The sequence below is a fragment of the Suricata suricatta genome, chromosome 2, assembly GCF_006229205.1.
Source record: "Suricata suricatta isolate VVHF042 chromosome 2, meerkat_22Aug2017_6uvM2_HiC, whole genome shotgun sequence".
Classification (NCBI taxonomy): Eukaryota; Metazoa; Chordata; class Mammalia; order Carnivora; family Herpestidae; genus Suricata; species Suricata suricatta.
In genome coordinates, this window is record NC_043701.1 from 101929733 (window position 1) to 101950747 (window position 21015).

Consider the following 21015-nt stretch of genomic DNA (forward strand, 5'->3'; position numbering starts at 1 on the left):
TTAGAAGCAGGGCTTATCCTGCCCCATCTTCCCCACCTCCTGCCCCTCACCCAGGTCAGGGGGCTCCCTGCCACAGGCCTGGAAGGTCACCTGTCTGCCTTAGGCAGACAGTCCCAGCACATGCCTGGCCAGCTGCCCAGCCAGCCCTCTGCCCCCTTGTCAGACCCAGCTCCCTGGTCCCTACCTGCCCTTCCCGTCCCCACACCAGAACACAGCCCTCTGGGTGGTTACTGGCCCAGCATGTGGGAGCAGTCAGCCAGGTGACCAGGAGCCCTGGGGGCCGGGGGTATGCAGCCTACACAGATGCCTGCTGGCCGTGTGCAGCTCGTCTCATGAAGGACAGGGCTCCTGCAACGCAGGCCTCTCAGGGACACCTCTCCTCCCACAGATGGAGCGCGTGAGGCAGTGGGAAGTCCGCCTGCTTCAGGACATTGAGGAGGCCACCCAGCACGAGCTCACCATCGAGGATGACTGCATTTGATGCCGGCCCAGGAAGCACTGTGCCCTGGGGCTCCCATGGCCAGCCCTCTGTCCACCTGTCCACAAACCCCCATCCTCAGGGCTCCCCCAGGCCCCACCTTGACCTCTACCCTCTCTGCTGGGCTACTCGAGTTGGGCAGGGGCAAGTTAACAAGGCTCCTGGCACTCAGATCCCACACAGGGCTCTCAGAGGCGCCAACAGAGAGTGGAGGATGAAGGGTGTGGGTGTGGATAGGGCAGGGAGTTCCCGCCACCTGGGGCTTCCCCAGGGCTACCCAGGGAGCAGGAAGACAGTGTGCACGTAGGGACTGTAGGGACCGGGAGCGTGGCGACCTGCCTGCCCACATGGGGCCACACGCCCAGCGGGCTGAGGATGCATTCCAGGGAAGTCAGACTCCGTGACGCTCTCCAGAAGGCAGTTCAGGCACTGGTGTCCCCAAGGTGGGGACAACTTAACCCCTGCAGTAGTGCAGGAACATCTCTGCCCCATCCTGGTACAGAGCTGGGGTCCCACCAAACAGATGGGGGTATGCAGACCCTCGTGCTGTCAAGAGGAGAAAGGGGGCATCCAGGGCCCTTCAGCTAATGCAGAAAACTGCGTGGACCTCCCTGCCCAGACCACCTCCAGCACATCCTGTGTGACGCCTCATGGTTATAAATACAGAGCTCAATCTCATGAATGTGTTCATCCCCACTTTAATTTTTTTAATATTTATTTTTGAGAGAGACAGTGTGGGCAAACGAGGTGCACAGAGAGAGAAGGAGACACAGAATCTGAAGCAGACTCCAGGGTCCGAGCTGTCAGCACAGAGCCCAATGCGGGGCTTGAACCCACGAGCTGTGAGATCATGACCTGAGCTGAAGCCGGATGCCTAACCAACTAAGCATAGATTTGAAATAGTGGATAAGAGCCACGGTAGTCGGGCCGGATGGGGACAGCAGCTCTGGCAGTCATTCTGACTCAGGAACTATCTGGCATTTTACATGATACTTTGAAAGCTGGACGCCTTCTACACATGCACATTAAAGGATTTGGGGGCTTTCTGTGAAACAGCAGCAGAGAATACCAATCACAGATGTGTAGAGAGAGATGTGGAATATGATTTTTTAAATCAGCAAAAGGAAAAAGCAAAAAAGACAAAAATATTTAAAAGCATGATGACAGAAGCAAGTTCAAATGTAGCAACAGTCCTGTCTTTTAAAAGGGGCTTAAATTTCCCGGTTAAAAAAAGATTCTTACCTTGTGATCTTTTTAACCCTGGCAGTGTGGTTACCCCGAGGGAGAGTGGGGCTTGTGGGGGCGCGGGAGGGGTTCTGGGGGGGTGCAGGAGCGCACAGGGTGCTTCGCGTCTCCAATGCCGAGGGCAGGTGTCTGTCTCCCTGTAGGTCCCAGAGGCCACACCAGGCCCAGGGCCGCAGGAGGAGACGGCACGCTGCCTCCAAGGATGGACCTCAGCACCGACGTGGCATTGCCCCTGTCCTAGCCACACATGGAACCTTCAGGGTTGGGGACACACACAGTGCAGGAAGCAGGTGTGAAGACAGAGATGCACCAGACGGCAGAGCAACATCAGGGGACAGCAGTGACATGAGTGTCACAAGCACCCCCCGCTGTGACTGTCTGAAGACAGCATCCCCCCAGCCAGAGGGGAGCCCTCTTCCCTCACCTGCATGCAAATCAGCGAGCCATCCTGATGTCCCACTGGCCACCACAGGGTTCTCGGTTGGCCCCAAGCTGGAAGTCCCCGCCCAGCCTCAGAAGGTGACCTCATGCAAACCCATGGCTTCCCACAGTGCCTACTGCTCACGGTCCTGCAGGCTGGGCAGTTGGAGATCCGGGCACCAGTGCGGCTGGTTCTGGAGGGGGCCCTTCATCCTGCACGGGCACCAGCCCCACCATGGGGAGCCACCCTCAGCCTCACTGCACCTGGACCACCTCCCTGCAGGCCCAGGCTGGAATTTGGGAAAGGGACTGTTTAGTCTCCTACCAGACCTCCCTTAGAACACAAGTCTTCATGGGTGTAACGATGCTGAAGGTGGGGTGGATGTCCCGCAGTGTAGACGTGCCGGGTGAAGCCAGAGGCGGGCACAGTGAGGCGGCACCCCTCTCAGCATCCCATGAACCCCTGCTGAGTAGCTGCATAACCAAGACGGTGCCCCAGCCCCAGGGACCCCTGCTATCTGGTACAGATGAGATCCGTGGCCCGTGGGCGTGCTGGCTGCTGGTGTGACAGGGGCAGCAGAGCAGGGGAGAGCAGGTTCTAAACTCAGAGAAAAGGCCCTTGGGGAAGCTGTCTACAAGAAAAGACGTGGAGGCACGTGCTGCAGAGGGACCCCTTGGCCAGGCCAGGAGCATCGGGGAGCCCGCATGGAGGCAGGGGCTGGGCAGCATGGAACATGCTGGGGGAGCCAGCGAGGTGCCCGGTGGGCCCTGTTCACCTGCATGAGCTGGGGGCCCCCACAGAGTTCCAGCACAGCTAGGACATGACAGCCAGCATCTGAGGCCCTGTGACAGAAGCTGGGGGGATGCAGTGGCCAGAATGCCTCGGGACTCCCACAGGATGGAGCAGGGGCGGCATCCGGGCACAAGGGCCAGGGAGAGCCAGAGAAGACAGTGGATGCGGGCCAGGGAGATGGAGCCAGAAGGGTCCCCAATGGCTGGGGGCCTCCCTGTGCATCCCAAGCATAGGAAATGGGGGTCTGCTCGGGGGTCTTGGAGCCTCGGGCTCCGTGAGATATGCTGAGCCTGGGCCACAGGCCGGTGCTTTCCAGGGTCCAGCCTGTCCCTTCCCTCCCCACCAGATACCCGCGGTCCCTGCACCAGCAGTAGGAGGGGCTTCCCCAGACCATGGCCTTAGCTGTGTCCCGGTGGAGGTTGGCTGGTGTGACTGCTGGCAAACCCTCCCTAACACTGGTCTGCTGTTTCAGGGCCTTTCCTGCTCACTCTAACCTTGGCCCAACCTTGGCCCAACTGCCTGCATGGCCCGGTTTTAGTGAATGGTGAGGCTTAGTCTGTTGATGAGCGCTGCCCCCACCCACTCCCTGCTGTCCCCCTGGTCTGCCTTCCTCGGGAATCCCCAACCAGGGGGACACTCACCGGTCTGAGGAACCCCATGCAGTAAGTCACCTGCCCGGAGACTCCTGCTGGGGGCAGAAACCCAGCTGCCCGCACTCCCCTCGGTTAGTGGAGGGGGGACTGGGCGTAGGCGGGGGGAGGCCACCGTCCCCTGTGGGCCACCAGGCAGGAGTGGCCTCAGCCTCCCCGTGACCATGGGGCTCTCTCGATGAAAACCGCCACAGAGTTTAGTCAAGCAATTTTTTCCTTTATTTTTGTTAAATAAGATTCCAGAAAGTGTAGTGCAAACACCCCGTAGAAAAGTCGCATTTAAGAAATGTACATTCACATTACTTTTCAGTCTGTTCACCTCTTTTGTTAATAAAAATAGGACCAAATACTCAGTTCTTTGTCTCGGTTAACAATCTTGGAAAAGACCGGAAGGTACAGTGTGGGGCTGACGTAAAAATAGACCCGTATTGATTATACAAATCTATCGACAGAAGGGACCCAGGGACCGAGAGCCGGCGTCACTCCGACCCCGTCACCTGGCTCTGTCTGAACTGTTCTCAGGTGAGCTCGTGGGTGGAGAGCGTGTCCCCTGCCCACCCACCCTGCCTTCCGTGGTGGGACACGGCCACGGCTGGCTGGACACGGAAGGGTGCGGGGCTCACACCACCTTTCTCAGCGACTCAGGAAAACCCCAGGGTGGGCTTTGGGTTGACCGTCAGTGGGAACGGAAACTACTGTAAAGTGGTGGCGGTCACTTGTTACCTTCCTTGTGCAGGGGGGGTGTGCAATCGTGCAGCCGGGAAGAGGGGAGTGGGGAGGAGGGGCGGCTGGGCTGGGACACGCTGCGTAATCAGTGTGGGCACTGGCCACCCGGGCATGGGCCCCAGGGTGCACTGTGTCGCGGGGACGCTCTGCGGCCAGCCGGCAGACAGCCCGAGACAGGCCCATCCCTCCGTGCATGCTGCGTGGTTTCCAGTTCAAAGTGGGTTTCACACACATGGGGGCTTCACGGCATGCAATTCTGAGTGCACGTGGCTTGCGGGCCCACACTTTGTACAGGGTGAAGGCAAGACCGCGGGGCCCTGAAGGACTGACGATTGGGGGGTGGCACGCTGGGGTGTGCAAGAGATGCGGCAGACTTCCTCAGGCTCCCCATGGCTGGGGGACGGTCCCGAGATGTGTGCTTTGTGTCTAGGGCCTGGGGTTGGCTGGGGCTGCTGGTGGGAGGTGAGACTCGAGTTCTGGCTGCTCGTGGCCCGCGCCGTGGGGGATGAGAGTGCACAGACGTGGCGTTCGGAGGGGCTATTGCCACAGGCCATCCTGCACGCTGCCCACGACTTGTGAGCCCGAGCAGTCGGCCAGGCCTCAGCAGACTGATCTAAGATGGCTTCCCTGTTTACACATCTGTCCCCAGCAGGTGGTGCAACCTGTGTGCCTCCCAGCTGCCCGGAAGCCAAAGGAGTCGGACCCGGAGGCTGGGGACCCCAGCGCCCTGTGGCTGCTGGCTCCTCACCCCCTCCCCCCATCCCTGTCTTGCCTTCCACGCGTCCCTGGGGAAACCTGCCTTTGGCCATCCTCAGACCTACAGGAGGGACCCCGGCCGCCCCACGCAGCCAGGAGGGTGAGGCACTGCATGGCTGTACCACCGAGCAGGACGCAGTGGAGACGGCCTTCCAGTGTTCACGCCATCTCTGTCCAGGACTTGGGGCCACTTGGCTGTGTGTACATGGGGAGGCATGTGTCGTCTGAGGGTTTCTGGGAGCCCCCATCCAGAGAGGCCTTGCAGGAAGACATGGGCAGGTGTCCCCCCTGCTAGAGGAGGAGGACCTGTGTTTTCTCAGTATGGGACAGGCAGACACCACAACAGATGTAGGACAGAAAGGGGTGGAGTCGGGATTCCTCAGGCTAGGCTGGAGTGACCGGGGGTGCAGGTCAGCTGCTGAAGGACACACAACGCTCTGCTGAGCGAGCAGGGTAGCCAGGTGAGGCTGACGCGTGCCCAGGACACAGCCACGGATAGCCCCATCCGAATCAGCAGTGTCAGCAAAGAGCCGGGGGTGGGGGTGGGGCTGGGTTGGGCAGTGATGGAAAACCAAGGGCTCAGGACAGACAGGCCCTGCCCCTCTGCACTGTGTGACGTTGCTCAAGCCAATAACCTCTCTGAGCCCCAGATGCCTGACAACACTGTGGGGGCCATAACCACACCTGCGTGGCGATCAGTGGGCGCAGCTTGGGGAAGGGGCCCTGAGAGCCCCCAAGGAGATGGGGTTTCTTTCCTCTGTGAGCATGCGGTGAAGTCCAGATGGGTTTTCACCCCAGCCTCTCCCACGGTTACCAGTGCAGAAACTACAGAATCCAGTGGTGCGTGGGGAGGAATGCGCGGATGGCATCCAGGAATTGAGGGTTGTGTCCAGAACGCCCTCACTCACTGGGCATGGCCGCCCCCGTGTCCGGCGCATTGACAACTGAGAACGTCACCCAAGAGGACCCTGTGCGTGGACGTCTGTCTGCTCGGCAGCGGGGCAGCCGATGTCAGGGCACCTGGCCATGGAGCCGGGAGGCCGGGCAAGTGCCCTGCTCCCCACCAGTGCCTCACCCAGGATGCCTGTGCCCACGCCTGCACCCACAGCTCCCTCCACGGCCTCCATGCACAAGGAGCCCAACAACCCAACACAGAAAGCCCCATCGAACAAGGAAACATGGGGCGATTTGCTGCCTCGGCAGCCCTGGGCTTCTGCCTGGACATGGCAGATGGAAGGTTCCAGAAATTTCAGGAAGAAACACTCTGCTCCTGTCCCCCGCTGGAGACAGGCACTGCGCAGGGGTCATGGCTGCTCTGCTCCTCCTCTCTCCTCTCACACTCTGGATTTCTAAGGGAAATCAAGGCAGGGCATGCAGGGCCAGGCCCACCAGATGCCCAGGGGCGGGCTGGCTGCCCCCAAGTCAGTCCAGTCTTTGTGAATCCATCCTAGGCCCAGGTACACGCGACTGGCTTGTATTTTGCTTATGCCAGATTGTGTGTGCACATACACACATACAGAGCACATACACAAGTCCATACTCATTCAAGAACACACATGTGCATGTGTGTGCATGCACACATGCACACACTTCATACCTATGCAGGTACATGCACATGTGCACACGCATGCACGCTTCACACCCATGCAGGAACATGCGTGCACACACATTTCACACCCATGCATGGGCGTGCATGCACGCACATGCACTCACCCATAAACACGTGCACACGTGTGCACACATGCATCACATTCCATGCCCATTCAGGAAAACACATGCACACACACGTATGTGCACAGGCACATTTCACACCCACGCAGGAACGTGCACACTTGAGCATATACATGCACACATGTGCCAATGTGAGCACACGGTGGCTGCAGCCCAGCAGTCATGGTTTAACTATATGAACACATCTGACGAGGAGCAGATGGGCTACATATGCAGGGAATTACGAAATGCAAATGTAGGAGTCGGTATCACAAAGCTGTTTAGGCAGCCCTCGTCCCCACGTGTGGCCCCTGCAGTCACATGTACTCCCATGAGCTGGACCAGCAGGTGCCACGCATCCCTGGGTGCCACAGGACCTGCCTATGGGTCCACACAGACAGCAGCCGGCCTTGAGCCGGGCCCCCGGGAGCGCCCAAGAGCACGGGGCCTGGGGCTGCGACAGGGTGCACTGCAGCGGGCACTCCCCGGGACCAGCTGTCGGCGCTGACCCCACACCTCCTGAGTCCATCCTGGCCGGACATGCAGGTGGGAGTAGACTCCTTAGACTCCCACGTGTTTCCCACATCCCCTCAGAGGGGGTGGGGCTCAAGCTTCCCTCCCTCAGTGAGTTTTCAAAGCAAAGGCAGCTGGGCAGGCAGGATGTCCTGGCCCCAGGACACGGCCACGCCCTCTGCTTCCAGCCCACCACACCTGCCCCTTACTTATGTCACCAAACCAAACGTTTTAAAACCAACAGCTTCTGAGGTTGACTTTTTGTTGTTTTGTTACCTGTTTTTAATCGAAGCCGCTACAAAATCAGGCCCAAGTCAGTTTCCAGGGGTGACTTTCCATACAGCCAACAGGCCTGCACATGCTTCAGAATGCCACAGGCCAGTGGTGCGGCTGTGACCCAGCTGGTCAGGGAACTGCTCAGTGCCCGTGGTGGGGGGAGGGGAGCACCTGTGGGGTGGGTGGGGCCTGCCTCCCAGGGAGGGCCCAGCAGGCACCCTGACTCAGAGAATCACAGGGACATGGCACACACTGGGATGGAGACAGGTTCGCCTGACTAGGGCAAGGAAGCATGAGGCCAGCTGGACCCTTCCTTCTTGGGCAGGACAAAGCAGGGGCTTGGAATGTCCAGGCTGATGACTGGGCCCAGCATGGTGCCTCGGGTGACCCAGGGTATGTGCCTCTGCAGGCTGGCTGGGTCCTCTCTGAGCACAAAGCCTATGTGTCACCCAGGCTGACCAGGGAGGACAGGCAGGGGGACAGGGTAAGGAGAGTCACAGATGTGCACACACCCAGGCCTGCCCTTCCTGTCTCCCTCCGCTCCCTGTGCCTGGGGCACTGACAGCAAAGCCCACAGGGGAGCCTGAACTGGGTCTGGAGGGAGGACTGGGGGGGCTGTATGGGTGTGAGCCCCCCACAGCATGGCTTGGCTCGGGCACACGCGTGCAATGGCTTGTGTCTCGGTTAACGGTCGGCTCTGCACCGGGCTTGGTTCCCATGTTCGAGTTGTTATTGCTTCTAGTGACAGAAGGTGTCTGGAAGCGCTGGTGGCTTTGGAGTTTCATAAACGTGCAGGCTCAGGGGGCCTGGTCTGTGGGGGGCTCCGTCCTGCAGGACACAGGCCCCAAGGAGTGGACCACCCAGTTCCATGGTCCGTGGAAGCATCTGGAAGTTTGGGGCTGCTTTCTAGTCTACTGAGGTTGGGTGTAAGCAGCACACGGGGTGGAGGGACACCAAGGGACACCCCCAAAGTGCCTCCCAAACAGGGCTTGGCTTCCCCCAAGCAGGGGCACAGGGCCTTGGAGGACATGGCACATCACACATCTGGTTAAAGGGTGACATCACACATCTGGGTAAAGGGTGACATCCGCACGGGTGGCGGCTGTCCTCATTTTCCAGCAGGAGCGAACGGATGCTGCAGGAAATGGTGTGCTATTTACAGAGCATCTCAAATAATTCAGAGAAGACCCCACTCGAAAGGCGAATGTTTGTCCGATTGCTGTACACGAGTACAAATAAATAAGGCAAAACCACACAGTCCCTTCCCAAACACGGAGGAAGACGTCACACACCCCACTGCCGAGGCTGCACCAGCCCCCGTGCCCCAGGGAGTCATGAGGCCACTTGCTTGTGGAGCCGGGGCCCTTGCCGCCAGCGGTGGCTGTAGTGGCCGGCTTACAGGCAGCAGCGCATGGTGGGGCTCCGGAGCTCCTGATTCTGTGGACCCTGGGTCCGGGCCCGGCCAGGCTGGGGGCGCTGCTGAGAGTCTCATGGGTGTCCACCTGTGTCCAGATGGCTCGGGGGGACACGGAATCTGCCATGTGTGTCTGTGAGTGTGACCAGCCCATCTCTGCTGCCTGAGGGCCGGGACCGAAGCTTTAAACAACCACCTCATGCTCTTGCCGTCCTGACCATCCTGACCGTCCTGCCTCTGCGTCCACTTCGAGGGGACATTCGGTCCTGCTGAAGCCACCGGGGAACGCAGGCCCAGCCCCGGCTGAAGGCCCGTACCCTCCATTCCTGGGAAGCCCCCTTTGCCGTGTGACAGCACATTCACGGGTCAGGCCACATGCCATCCCCCATTCCCCCGGCCCCCGGCCTGCTCTGGGTGGAAGTTGGGCCAGGTCCTCAACCCTCCAGTGGGGCACATGGCCACGTGCTCACAGCACTCTTAAGATGACTCGGTTTCTCCTGAAGGAATCATGCCATGACCTCTAAATATGGGCTGGCTGGGGTGGCTGGGCCACTGAGACCCTCGATGTACCGGTGGCTGTTGCTGGCCTAGCAAAGAGCTTGTTGTTCTCAGGAGGGAGGCCGTGGACTGCTGTCCTGTCCCCACACAGCCTGGTGGCTGACCGCACTGGCTGCCCCGTGGGGCCCTCCGCGCCTGGCAACACACATGGGCAGGGTCGAGCTCCCCCACAGAGCACACCGTGCCTCACAGGCCTACAGTGGGAGCAGCCTGAAGACATCCCCCAGGGAGCAGGACCCCCCAGGCCCATTCATTGGCCTCGGCTGGCATGGGGCTCTCCCCAGGGCACCCCACACCGTGTACTGGAGCTGCAGGTCAGGCTGTGGTCCCCCAACTTGTCTGCCCAGATCCCCCTCCCGTGCTAAACAGCCTTCCCCCTACGGTCAGAGCTGAGGCCCCCCAATGCCTCATCCAGGTATTTGTGGCCCATCCTTTCCCCCTGCCACCGCCCTGTGCCCCAGCAGCACATCCTGGGCGTCCTCGGTCTGCACCTGCCCCAAACTCACTCCGAGACTCCAGGTCTGGGTGCCCGGGAGGCTTTCTCTGGATTGTGAGGGTCGCTGGTTTCGAAATCCACGCAGGCTCGTGCTGTTGTGAGTATGGGAGCCCGTGGCGACGGGCACAGTGATGGCAGGGTTAGGTCCATAGGAGACAATGCCATCGGGGGACCGAGGGACAGCGCAGAGCAGAGCGGCAAGGATGCTGGACGCAGAGACACAGCTCGGGGCCTGTGAGTTCCAGAAGACCCGCCTCTGGCTCTCAGCAAGGAGGCGGCCCCACCACCTGCGTTGTGAGGCAGTGGCTTCGTTCTCCCCAAAAGCCGCCCATCGAGGGCCCAGCCATCCGGGCCAGTTCCTGCCCTCATGGCCCTGCCGAGCGAGGCCTGGCTTCTGGCCACGCAGGCCCCACCACGCAGGATTCAAGGGCATCTGCCTGGGGTTGCCTCGCACTCACACCCTGCCAGCCACACCCCACAGCTGCCGCTGAACGGAAGGCCGCGGCCCCCCCAGGATGTTCTGAAGGTCCCAGAGCCAGCTGCTGAGCCGGCTGCTCCCAGGCAGCTGCCCCTTCTCTGCCACCGAGGAGGGGACTGAGCGAGCACGGTCCCGTGAAAACCTCAGCATCCACTAGGGGAGAGCTGCCCCAGCCCATCACTGCCTGGCCGCTTCGGGTCATGCTGGACGGCTCCCCTTCGGCAGCCCTGCCAGCAGCCGGGCCCCCGAGGCCCAGATACCCCGTGCATTGGTGCCCTGAGCCCTCAGCGGCCAGCGTGGGCTCTGCTAAGCCTCCTTCCCAGCTGCTCCGGGGGGCAAGTGCTGGCCATGGGGACCCGGGGGGAGCCCTGAGCCCTGCAGAGCCCCCAGCCCGGCTCTGACCGGGAGGCCGGCCATGGGGGACACCGGGGGTAGGCCTGTGCCCAGTCTGCTCTGGAGGCCAGCTCGCCCATAGCCACAAATTTTCCGCTCCCTGCCTTGGGAGCCATCTCCATCCGTCCTGCCTTCCAGGAAGTATGTCAGCATCTCACCCTTGCCCTTGACGCTGACCTTCCCGCGGCATACAAAGCGGTAGGTCCCACTGCGCAGCAGCCGGTGAACCTCCTCGGTCACCTGCAACGGACGAAAGCAAGCAAGCGTCCCTTTGGGTCAGTGGGCGGGGTCCTGGGGGCAAAGGCTCCCTCCTCCACCAGCCACAGCCTATCTCCAACATCACAGAGAGTCACAGGACTCAGCAGCTCCTAGGGGTCCCGGCTGCCCGCCTACCTGCCTCGGGCAGGCAGGAGAAAGCAGTGCTCCCCAGGGGAAGGCCCTGCGGTGCATGGGCACAGAGACCCAGCCCCAGGCTGGCGTGGGAGCTGTGTAGTGCCCCGGGCACCAGCTGGACACCTGGGGGGACCAGCTTCAACAGGGGCGGCGAGGGGCAGGACACACAAACTTGTATCGCTAACCTCTGGGGCCCTCACTCACTTCTTCAAGGAAAGCATCAAACGTTCGATTTGGACCTAGCAGAGAAAGGATCCTAGAAGTGTTTGCTGGCGGGGCGTGCTCAACACAAGAGGCGAGAGCAGGGGGCTGCTGGTAGGAGGAGCGCCTCCGGGAACAGGGGTGGTCAGGGCATGTCGGGCCCCTGGGACTCCGTGAGGTGGGCGCCTGGGTCAGAATATGGCCACCAGAGGCTTGCAGGGACCCACATGCAGCACCGGGGACAGGGCCATGGAATGGTGGTCCCTACAGTGTGTGTGGGGGGAGGGCAGGGCAGGCATTTCACAGAGAATGACCATGGGGGGGGGGCGGTGCTGGAATCTGATTTTGGAAACTTAGTGCTCGTGGGACCATGGCCTGGCTTCACCAAGGTCCTCCACTGAGGTGTGACCCGTCCTGGGGTGGCAGGTGGGAATCATTCAGTGCCTCTGAGCTGTTCACGACTATACACGGTGACAATGGAGAGTGTATTTCATAAAAAAAAAAAAAAAAACTGGACAGAAGGACCGTGATGTGCAGAGATGCCACGTGGGGATCCTGCTCTGTGCTGACGGTTTAAACCCAGGAACCCACGGGCCCACCAGGCACCCAATGGGGACGCAGCACCCACCGGATGCTGGGAGGGGGACTAAACACGTGGATGCCAGGGGGCTGGCAGTCTCCCCTCAGGGTACACAGGTCACCAGGACCTCACTAGGCATCACAGGAGGGGGAGGCCAGTGCTGGACCCGAGGCCACTGATGGAGTGCTCTGCATTTGCTGCCCCAGCCCCGTGGGCCCCCAGAGGCCAGCTGCAGGGGAGCCCCTGCAGACCTGACCAAGGGCCCCACAGCCCTGCACACCTGGGCAGAGTGGCCACTGTCCCCAAGCCTGGGGGTGGCTGCTACAGGGGGCCGGGGCCAGGCAGCCACACAGCACCTGCCCTCTCAGGCATGCAGGTAGGGTCCTGGATGCTGGAGGGGCTCACTGTCCTTGACTGGGACCCCAGCCATCACCGTGCCCCTGACTCTGCACACAGCCCGGTGCGAGCCAACCGTCACGGCCACAGAGTAAACCAGACCACAATGACCCCGTGCCGGACAGGCCCCGGACACACCACACCAGGAGGCTTCTTGTCCCTACCAGGCCCTGGGGCTCAGGGCCACCCGATCCAGCCGGGCTGGCCCTGCCCCCTGTGCCTCACCTCCCAGCCCCAGATACTCATGGTGAACCAACCTGGATTCTGCCCTGGACGCCGGTGCTGTCCATCCGACTGGCCACGTTGACCGTGTTTCCCCAGATGTCGTACTGCGGCCTCCGAGCCCCAATCACCCCGGCCACCACAGGGCCGACGTTGATGCCTGGAAAACAGCCATCGGCGCCTTCAGTGCCGGGTCAGGAGCTGCCCCCTCTGGGTCCTGGATTCCTGGGGTCACCTGGCAATGTCTGGTCCAAAGGGGCCGTTTGGAAGAGGCGTGGCCCCTCAGGCATATGGCCCTATCCTGATCCCAAGAGAGTCCCATTTCCGGGGACAGTGACCCCGCACCGCTCAGAAGCCTGGCCTGTCTTGGGACGGCAATGCGGTCCCCACACCACTGTCCCTTCCCGTTTCCTGGCTGTGACCCCACAGGTCTTGCAGGGCACACGGCCTGGACCTGCTCATAATATTTTGGGGTGCTCTAAAGTAGGAAAGGGAGGCCCCCTTCTCTTCATGTGGCTCAGGGTCTGAGCGCCAATCACTCCCACAGCCATCCGGGAACAGGGGCTTCCCAGCCCTGCAGACGCCTCGTCATGTCTCTCCATGCTGCATCTGTGCCCAGACGTTTCTGGGTCAGCCACGGGCGCCACGGATGTCCCCGCCCGGCAGTGGGGTGCCAGTGTGGTGTGCAGGATGTGAGGTCCAGACAGGAGCCGCTTCCCCTGAGGCTGGTGGGCAGGGTCCCCTGCCAGGGAGAGCAGGAGCAGAATTTCTGTTTCCCACCACGTCACTACCCGTGGCAGAGTCCTGGCCAGATGATAGAGCAGGACACACGAACTGGGCCAGGCAGGCACCACCTTCCTGCTCAGCCCAGCTCTTAGAATGTTTGCTGGACGGTGGACATCTGAATTCTAGAACCACCACCAGCAGCCATTTTCGGAGCATTTTCCTCCCACCACGAGTGGACTCAGATGTTTCGTGAGCTCAGAGGCAACCCTTTTGGGTCCTGGGTCCCAGGTGCCAGCTTTCAAGGCAGCTGTCCTGTGACCCCAGCCCGCCTCTGGAGACCCTCCCCTCCCACCTGGACAGGGGGGATCCAGGCCACCGGCCCCAGGTGGGGCGAGAGCAGTGCACTGGCGCACCCCAGGCCACGTACCCACTCGGAGCACAAAGTCGTTGTAAGACTGGTAGTTGATTTCGTCCAGGACGTCAAACATCTCGATGGCGAAGTCCGCCAGGGTGCTCAGGTGAGAGGAGATGCACTTCTTGGCCTGCATGGAGCAGACGGTGGAGAGAGGGGGTGGTTACCACGTTTGGGGGTGCGATCCCGTGCGGGGGCCCTGCCGGGGCAGGACCTGACTTCACGTCACATGCACAGCAGTGCCCTGCCCACTGCAGGCCGGCGGTGGCCTCGTGTCAGCCCCACGGGGTCACGGCAGGCAGCCTGTGAGCAGGACAGCAGGCCCGCAGCTGGCAGTGCACAGGCAGCAGGGGCAGACCCCCTCACTTGGCGACCTGGTCACTCCCTGCTTTGTGCTGTGCGATAGCCCCTCCCGGCGCGCCCAGGGGGCTCCGTTGGTTACACATCTGACCCTTGATTTCGACTCAGATCATGATCTCATGGTTCATGGTATCCAGTGCCGTGTCGGGCTCTGTGTTGACAGCACAGAGACTGCTTGGGATCGATCTCTCTCTCTCTCTCTCTCTCTCTCTCTCTCTCTCTCTCTCTTCCCCCTCCCCCACTCAAGCTTGTGCTCTCTCAAAATAAACAAACTTAAAAAATATTCATTTGAAACAGCCCCTCTTGTGTGAAACAAAGACAACCGTGAGGTTTTTTTCTTTTTGTAACCATTCAAGGTTTCTCATTTTTCTCTGTTTACAGATATTTTTCTAGTCCTCAAATAAAGGGACTGAATGCTTAAAAAAAAAAAAACTGACTTACTCTTGTCCGAACCGGCTAAGGTCTATTGGTAAATAGAACAGACGGCATAGAGTCCCGTGGGCTGTCCCCTGCTCTCACACAGTTTGCCTACTGTCACATCCTGCATCAGGACCATTGTTACCACTGATGCACCGACGGTAACTCACTGTCGTCAACTAAAGTCCACAGTTTAGGTTATGTGTGTACATTCTGTGGGTTTCCCCAAATGCAGAGTTTCGTGTACTCACAAGGGCAGTTTCACTGCCCCTCAAATCCCCGGCCTGCCTGTCAATCCTCTCCCCCAGCCCCCTGGCCACCCCTAATCCTTCCGTTTCTCCATAGTTGTGCCTCTTCCAGAACATCCCGTAATTGGAATCATACAGAGTGTAGCCTTTCCAGATTCGCTTCTTGCTTTAGTGATGCATTCAAGGCTCCTCCACGTCTTTCTAGGGCGTGATAGCTCGTATTTCTTTAGCGCTGAATAACATCATCCCCTTGTCTGGACAGACCACAGACTTATCCATTCACCTACCGAAGGGCATCCCGATTGCTTCCAGGTTTTAGAAGCCTCTGTAAACATCCGGGTCAGATATTTTGTGGGCCTAAGTCATCTGCTCCTTTGGGTGAATGCCAAGGAGCAGGACTGCTGGAACATATGGTAAGAGTATATTTAGTTCTGTTAGAACCCGCCAGACCGTCCCCCACAGTGGCGGCCCCGTTCTGCCCTCCCACCAGCAGTAAGTGGGCGTTCCCGCTGCTCCGCACCCCTGCCAGCACTGGGCGTCGGCAGAGTTCTGGCCCCTCTCCTCGGTGTGTAGGGGTGTCTTGTCTTAACGTCCATTTCCTTGCTGACACCTGATATGGTGCATCTCTTCCTGGGCTTACCTGTCACGTGCAAGTGAGGTGTCTGGATTTTTTGCCCACTTTTTAAGTGGGTTGTGTTCTTATTGTTGAGTTAGGGTTAGATGCAAGTCCTTTATCAGAGAGGCGGTTTGCAAAGCTTTTCCCTCAGTCTGTAGATTGTCTTTTCATTATAGTATTTCCTGCACATACTTAAAATTTTTAATTGGGTCCAAGGTAATGATGTTTTTTTTCCATGGATCATAACTGATCACCAGGGGGGCCTGGGTGGCTCAGTCAGTTAAGCGTCCGACCCTGGATTTTGGCTCAGGTCATGATCTTGCAGTTCATGGGATCAAGCCCCACATTGGGTTCTGTGCTGACAGCGTGGAGTCTGCTCGGGATTCTCTTTCTCCCTCTCTCTCTGCCCCTCCCCTGCTCTCTCTCAAAATAAATAAACATTAAAAATAGCTTTAAAAATAATAAAACAAATAAAACCTTATCGCCAACCCAAGGTCACCTAGATTCTCTCTTATGTGATTTCTAGAACTTTAACATTTCTGCCTTTCCATTGAGGTCTATGATCCAATCTGAGTTACTTTAACCTATTTTGTGTTAACATCTGTCTAAATACAGATGTATACCTCTAGCCCTGTTTGTTGAAGGCTACCTCTGCACCATTCGCTCTTTTGTCAAAGATCTGTTCACTCTGCCGACGGAGTCTGTGTCTGGGCTCTCTATCCTGTTCCGTTGATCTAGTTATCCAACACCAAGTTGTCTTCCCCAATACCACACAGTCTTGATCATGGCAGCTTTCTTTCTAAACACCTTGAAGTCAGTAGTTCAGTTCTCCACCCCACCCCATTTCCGCTGTGTTGTGTGAATGACTCTGCATCTTTTGCCTCCGTGGACATTTAGGCTCGGTTGGTCAATATCACAAAGTGACATGCTGGACTTTTGAGCGGGATTACAGTAAATATGTAAGATCAAGTTGGCAATAACTGACCCCTTGACCTTGACCTTGAGTCTTCCTATGCAGGAACATTATCTCTACATCTATTTGATCTTCGATTTCTTGCATCAAAGTTATACACTTTTCCTCACAGAGATATTGTTATAATTATTTTTTTTCAATGTGTACCTAGTATCTGATTTTGGGGCTGCAAATATAAGTGGCACTCTTTTTAATGTCAAATTCCACTTGCTCATTGCTGGTTTTTAATCAGGAATGGGTATTGGACATTGTCAAATGGTTGCTCTGCATCAACTGACACGATCATGTGATTTCTCTTTATCCTGTTGATATAGTAAATTTCATTAACTCATTTTGAAGTGTTGAACTGCCCTTGGGGTCTCAAATACATCCAACTTGTTTGTGGCATATTATTCTCTTCATATAACATTGGAGTCAACTGGCTAACATTTGTTGAAGACTTCCACATCTATGCTCAGAAGAAATATTGACCTGTGATTTTCCTTCCTTGTAATTTATCTGGTTTTCATATTATTATAATACTGAATCCACAGAATGAGTTAGAAAGAAATAAATTAGGAACTTCTATTTTCTGGAAGAGATGTTATAGAATTTGTGTAATTTCTTCCTTAAATGTTCAGTGAACCCATCTGGGCCCAGTGCTGTTTTGGAAGGTTACTAATTCTTGATTCAATTGCTTTAATAGATAGGGGTCTCTTAAAATTTTTTATTTCCCCTTGTCTGAGTTTTGGTACATTGTGACTTTCAGGGAATTTGTCCACTCGGTCTAAATTATCACACTTGTGGGCAGAGAGTTGTTCATAACATACCTTTTCATCTTTTTACTACCCATTGATTCAGTACAGGTGGCCTGGTCTTCCATTTCTAATATTAGTAACTTGTGTCTTTTTTATTCTCAGTTAGCATGGCTAAACATTATCAACTTTCTCGATTTTTCAAGCAGCCAGCTTTTAGTTTCACTCATTTTCCTTGATGCTTCCCTGTTTCCAAGTTCATTGACTCTGCTCTGATTTTTTTCCCCTCTGCTCACCGTAGGTTTATACTGTTCTTCTTTCTGTCATTTGCTAAGGTGGAAGCTTCTACAGTGGATTTTGGATCGTTCTTCTAGTATATAACTTCCATGATATAAATTTCTTTCTGAAGGCTGCTGTTGCTACATCTCATAGATTTTGATCACTTGTATTTTCATTTTTATTTAGTTCCACACATTTCTAAAACTTCTCTTGAGATTTCTACTTTGACTTGTGTCACTTAGACAAGTGTTGCTTAATCTGCAAATAGTTTGGAATTTTCCAACTATGTCCCTATCAATAGATTTCTATTTAATTCCACTCAGGTGTGAGAACATACTTTATATGATTTCAATTGTTTTAAACTTGTTTTGTAGCCCAGAATGTGCTCTACCTTGGTAAATGTTCCACTTGAGCTTGAGAAGAATGTGTATCCTGCTGTTGTTGGATGAAGTCACCTGTGGGTACCGATTAGATCCAAGTGCTTGATGATGTTGTTCAGAGTTCAACCACCTTGCAGACGCCCCCCTGGACCTGCTGGTTACTGAGAAGGGCTTTGCAGTCTCCAACTATAATGGTGGGTTCATCTATTCCTCCCCACGATTCTATTTTTGCCTTGTGTATTTTGACATACTGATGTTATGTGCATACATGTTAAAGATTATCGTAGCTTCCTGGAGAACTGACTTCTTTATCATTTTCTTTCTGTCTGATAATTTCCCTTGATCTGAAGTTTGTCTGAAACTAGATCACTACTTGAATTTTGTTTTATTAGTGTGAGAATGGTATCTCATCCTACACCATTTATTGTTAAGGTATTTGTGTCTTTATATTTAAAGTGTGTTTCTTGGGGCACCTGAGTAGCTCAGTCGATTGAGCATTCGACTTCTGCTCAGGTCATGATCTCATGGTTTGTGAGTTTGAGACCTGCATTTGGCTTGCACTGACAGCTTCGGATCCTCTGTCCCCCTCTCTCTCTGCCCCTCCCCATCTTGTGCTCTCTAAAATAAGTAACCATTTATTTATAAGTAAATAAATAAATAAACAAATAAATAAATAAATAGTGTTTCTTGTGGCAAACCTAGCTGGGTCTTATGTTTTTGGCTACTCTGTTGGTCTCCTTTGATTGGCACATTTCCATTCACATTTAAAGTCATTAATGCTATAACAATGGATTATTATGGATTAATATTCTCCCATATTTACAACTTTTCCATTCATTGCATTTTTTTTTTACAACTTCCTCTGTTTTCCTGCCTAATTTTTTAGAGGCAACCTGAAGACTTTATTCAGAATTCTGCACTGGGAAAGGGGAACACTCCATGGTGCTGGGCTGGGAGAACTGGGCGCAGCTGGTAGGGAGGGAGCAGGGCTGGCTGGGAGGGGGCTGGTGGGGTGGAGCAGGGCTGGAGAAAGCCCGCATCACTGGCCTCGGTGCTGACTTCTACGGGACACTGTGTCCGGAGAGAGCCGGCTGCTGGAGGGACAGCCCCAGGCCACTGCTCTGACCCACTTATAAGGCAGACTGGACTCCGAGCAGGGAACGTGCCCAGGGCTCCAGAGCAGTCTGGGGCAGAACTGGGACCTAGTCTCTGAGCAGCACTCACCTTGGTCCCGGTGGTGGGTGCCAGTCCCACGGCGGCCATGTAGGTGCTCCCAATGGTCTTGATCTTCTCCAAGTCCTTGTAAAAGTCTTTGTCCATGAGCTTTGTTTCAAACACAAAACTGTTCAACGTTACATAACATCTTAGAAAAGCCACTTTGGGGCAACCTCAGGGCGGGGAAGTGAGTTCTGAGAAGCAGTGTGTCTCATCTGTCACGGGCACTAGCTGAGGTCTGGGGCTGATCTGAGGGGCTCCAGCAAGGGCATGGGAAAGAGGGGCCCAGTAGGGACTGTGCAGAGCACAGGTGTCCTGCAGCAGTGACCTCAAGGTCACCTTGGAGGAGACACCGCAGGGCAGGGAGCAGAGCTGCTGCAAACCCCAGGTCACCAGCCTGAACCCAGCATTTACTAGGTAGGGGACAGGTGCCAGAACCCACATGTGGTAAAGGCCCCTCTTCCAGAGTCAGGGTCAGTTTGGACCCCCGGGAGGACAGAATGCACGAGCCTCCTCCCAGCTCAGCGTGCAGGGAGTGCACCATGTGGCAGGCACAGAGCATACGTGGTCCCACAGCAGCTGGCCGGCGGCCCTCACCTCGTCAAAGTCTGCAATGATCTCGTTCAGGAGACGCAGACACTCCACCCCCATGTTGTTGCCGTCCAGCTCGATGTAGAAGTCGTCAAAGTTGGGGATGGAGGCAAACATGACGCCCACTTGGGAGTAGGACTGGTAGTACAGGTCCTGGGGGCAAAGGGCAGGTCAGCTGTGGTGCCAGGGCACGGCCTGTGGGGAGGGGGCAGGGAAGGAGAGGAAAACAGAGCCCTGGGAGCCACCTCTGGCCAATGCTGGTCACACAGAACATGCATGCTGTGCGTTTAGAATCTAAAGGGCTGGCCAAGCCTGCTTCTGTTTTGGGTGGCAGGTTCCTGAAGCCCACCCTCCTGCGGGGTGATGGTGCTATGCTTCCTCCCAGATCAAAGGGTCCCAGGAGCCTCCTGCAGCCCGACCCTGCCCACGGCCCGGGGGTGGGCAGAGGGGGCACACGGCTTCGGTGACAGGCTGGGAAACAGCCACATTTGGCCATTTTAAGCAGGGAAGTGATGGAAGTGTCACTCTGGGTGGGACCTCCAGCCCAGCCCTGTGTCCCCCGTCAGCGGAGACAGGAAGCAGGCTCACCATGTTCCGGGGGTTGGACATGAGGAAGTGCTGAGCCACATGGGCCGGCAGGAGGTTGAAGAGAATCCTCTTGTTGTCCAGCTTCACCCTCTCCATGTCGTCCCTCTCCTCCTCGGCCTGGGGGCGGACCCTCTGTTACCTACAGAGCTTCCTTCCCTCATGCAATGTCCCCCAGACCCCAAGGTAATGCCCCCCCCCCAACCGCCGTAGATTCAGACTCAGTGACCAGGTCCCCGACCCATCCCAGCTGGGCGCTGCTTGGGGGTCCAAGGGAGTGTGCCTCAGCCCCTCTCCAAGGATCATCAGTCCAGCCAGTCCCCTGCCCTTAAACTCTGATGGGGACCCTCTGCCCCTTGCCCCTGGGTGACACCTGATGCCCTGAACTACCTTCAGCTGGAACCCTGCCAGGTCAGTTTGTAAGGATGCAGGTCCGATCCGGCCCTCACCACCGGGCCGTCCCAGCCTTCCCGGAGCCGGTCATGGCGCACCTCTGCAGTGGAAATGTGCCCGGCGGCCGTGGGGGTGCATTCCCCCACTCACCACAGGTCCAATCCAGCCTTCCCCTTTACTTAAAGGGGAAGGCGCCAGCTTCTCCTGAAAGGGCGCGCATTAAGGAGGGACAATTCCTGCGGTGCCCAATTGGGGGAGGCCGGCCAATACCTTTGACCTTTCTAGAGGCGGGCCTAGTCACGCCCCACGTGGGGCGTCCTGGGCCCACTCTGATTGGTCAGTGCTCCGGATGGTGTGATTGGCTCCCACAACTGCCATTGTTGATGGG

At 56.9% G+C, this 21015-nt stretch overlaps 1 protein-coding gene across 1 annotated transcript in view; it reads right to left on the reverse strand.

Annotated features, from left to right (window-relative positions):
* Positions 1-3782: 3782 nt before the first annotated feature.
* Positions 3783-21015, reverse strand: part of ADCY1 (adenylate cyclase 1) — a 110886-nt gene continuing 93653 nt past the window's right edge. Inside the window, exons 16-21 of the mRNA XM_029930870.1 lie at positions 20238-20354; positions 19656-19802; positions 19068-19166; positions 13852-13966; positions 12734-12858; positions 3783-11146 (exon numbers count right to left, since the gene is read on the reverse strand). Of these exons, the coding sequence (XP_029786730.1) occupies positions 10820-11146; positions 12734-12858; positions 13852-13966; positions 19068-19166; positions 19656-19802; positions 20238-20354 (930 nt within the window). The 3' untranslated portion in view covers positions 3783-10819. The remainder of the gene's footprint in view (positions 11147-12733; positions 12859-13851; positions 13967-19067; positions 19167-19655; positions 19803-20237; positions 20355-21015) is intronic.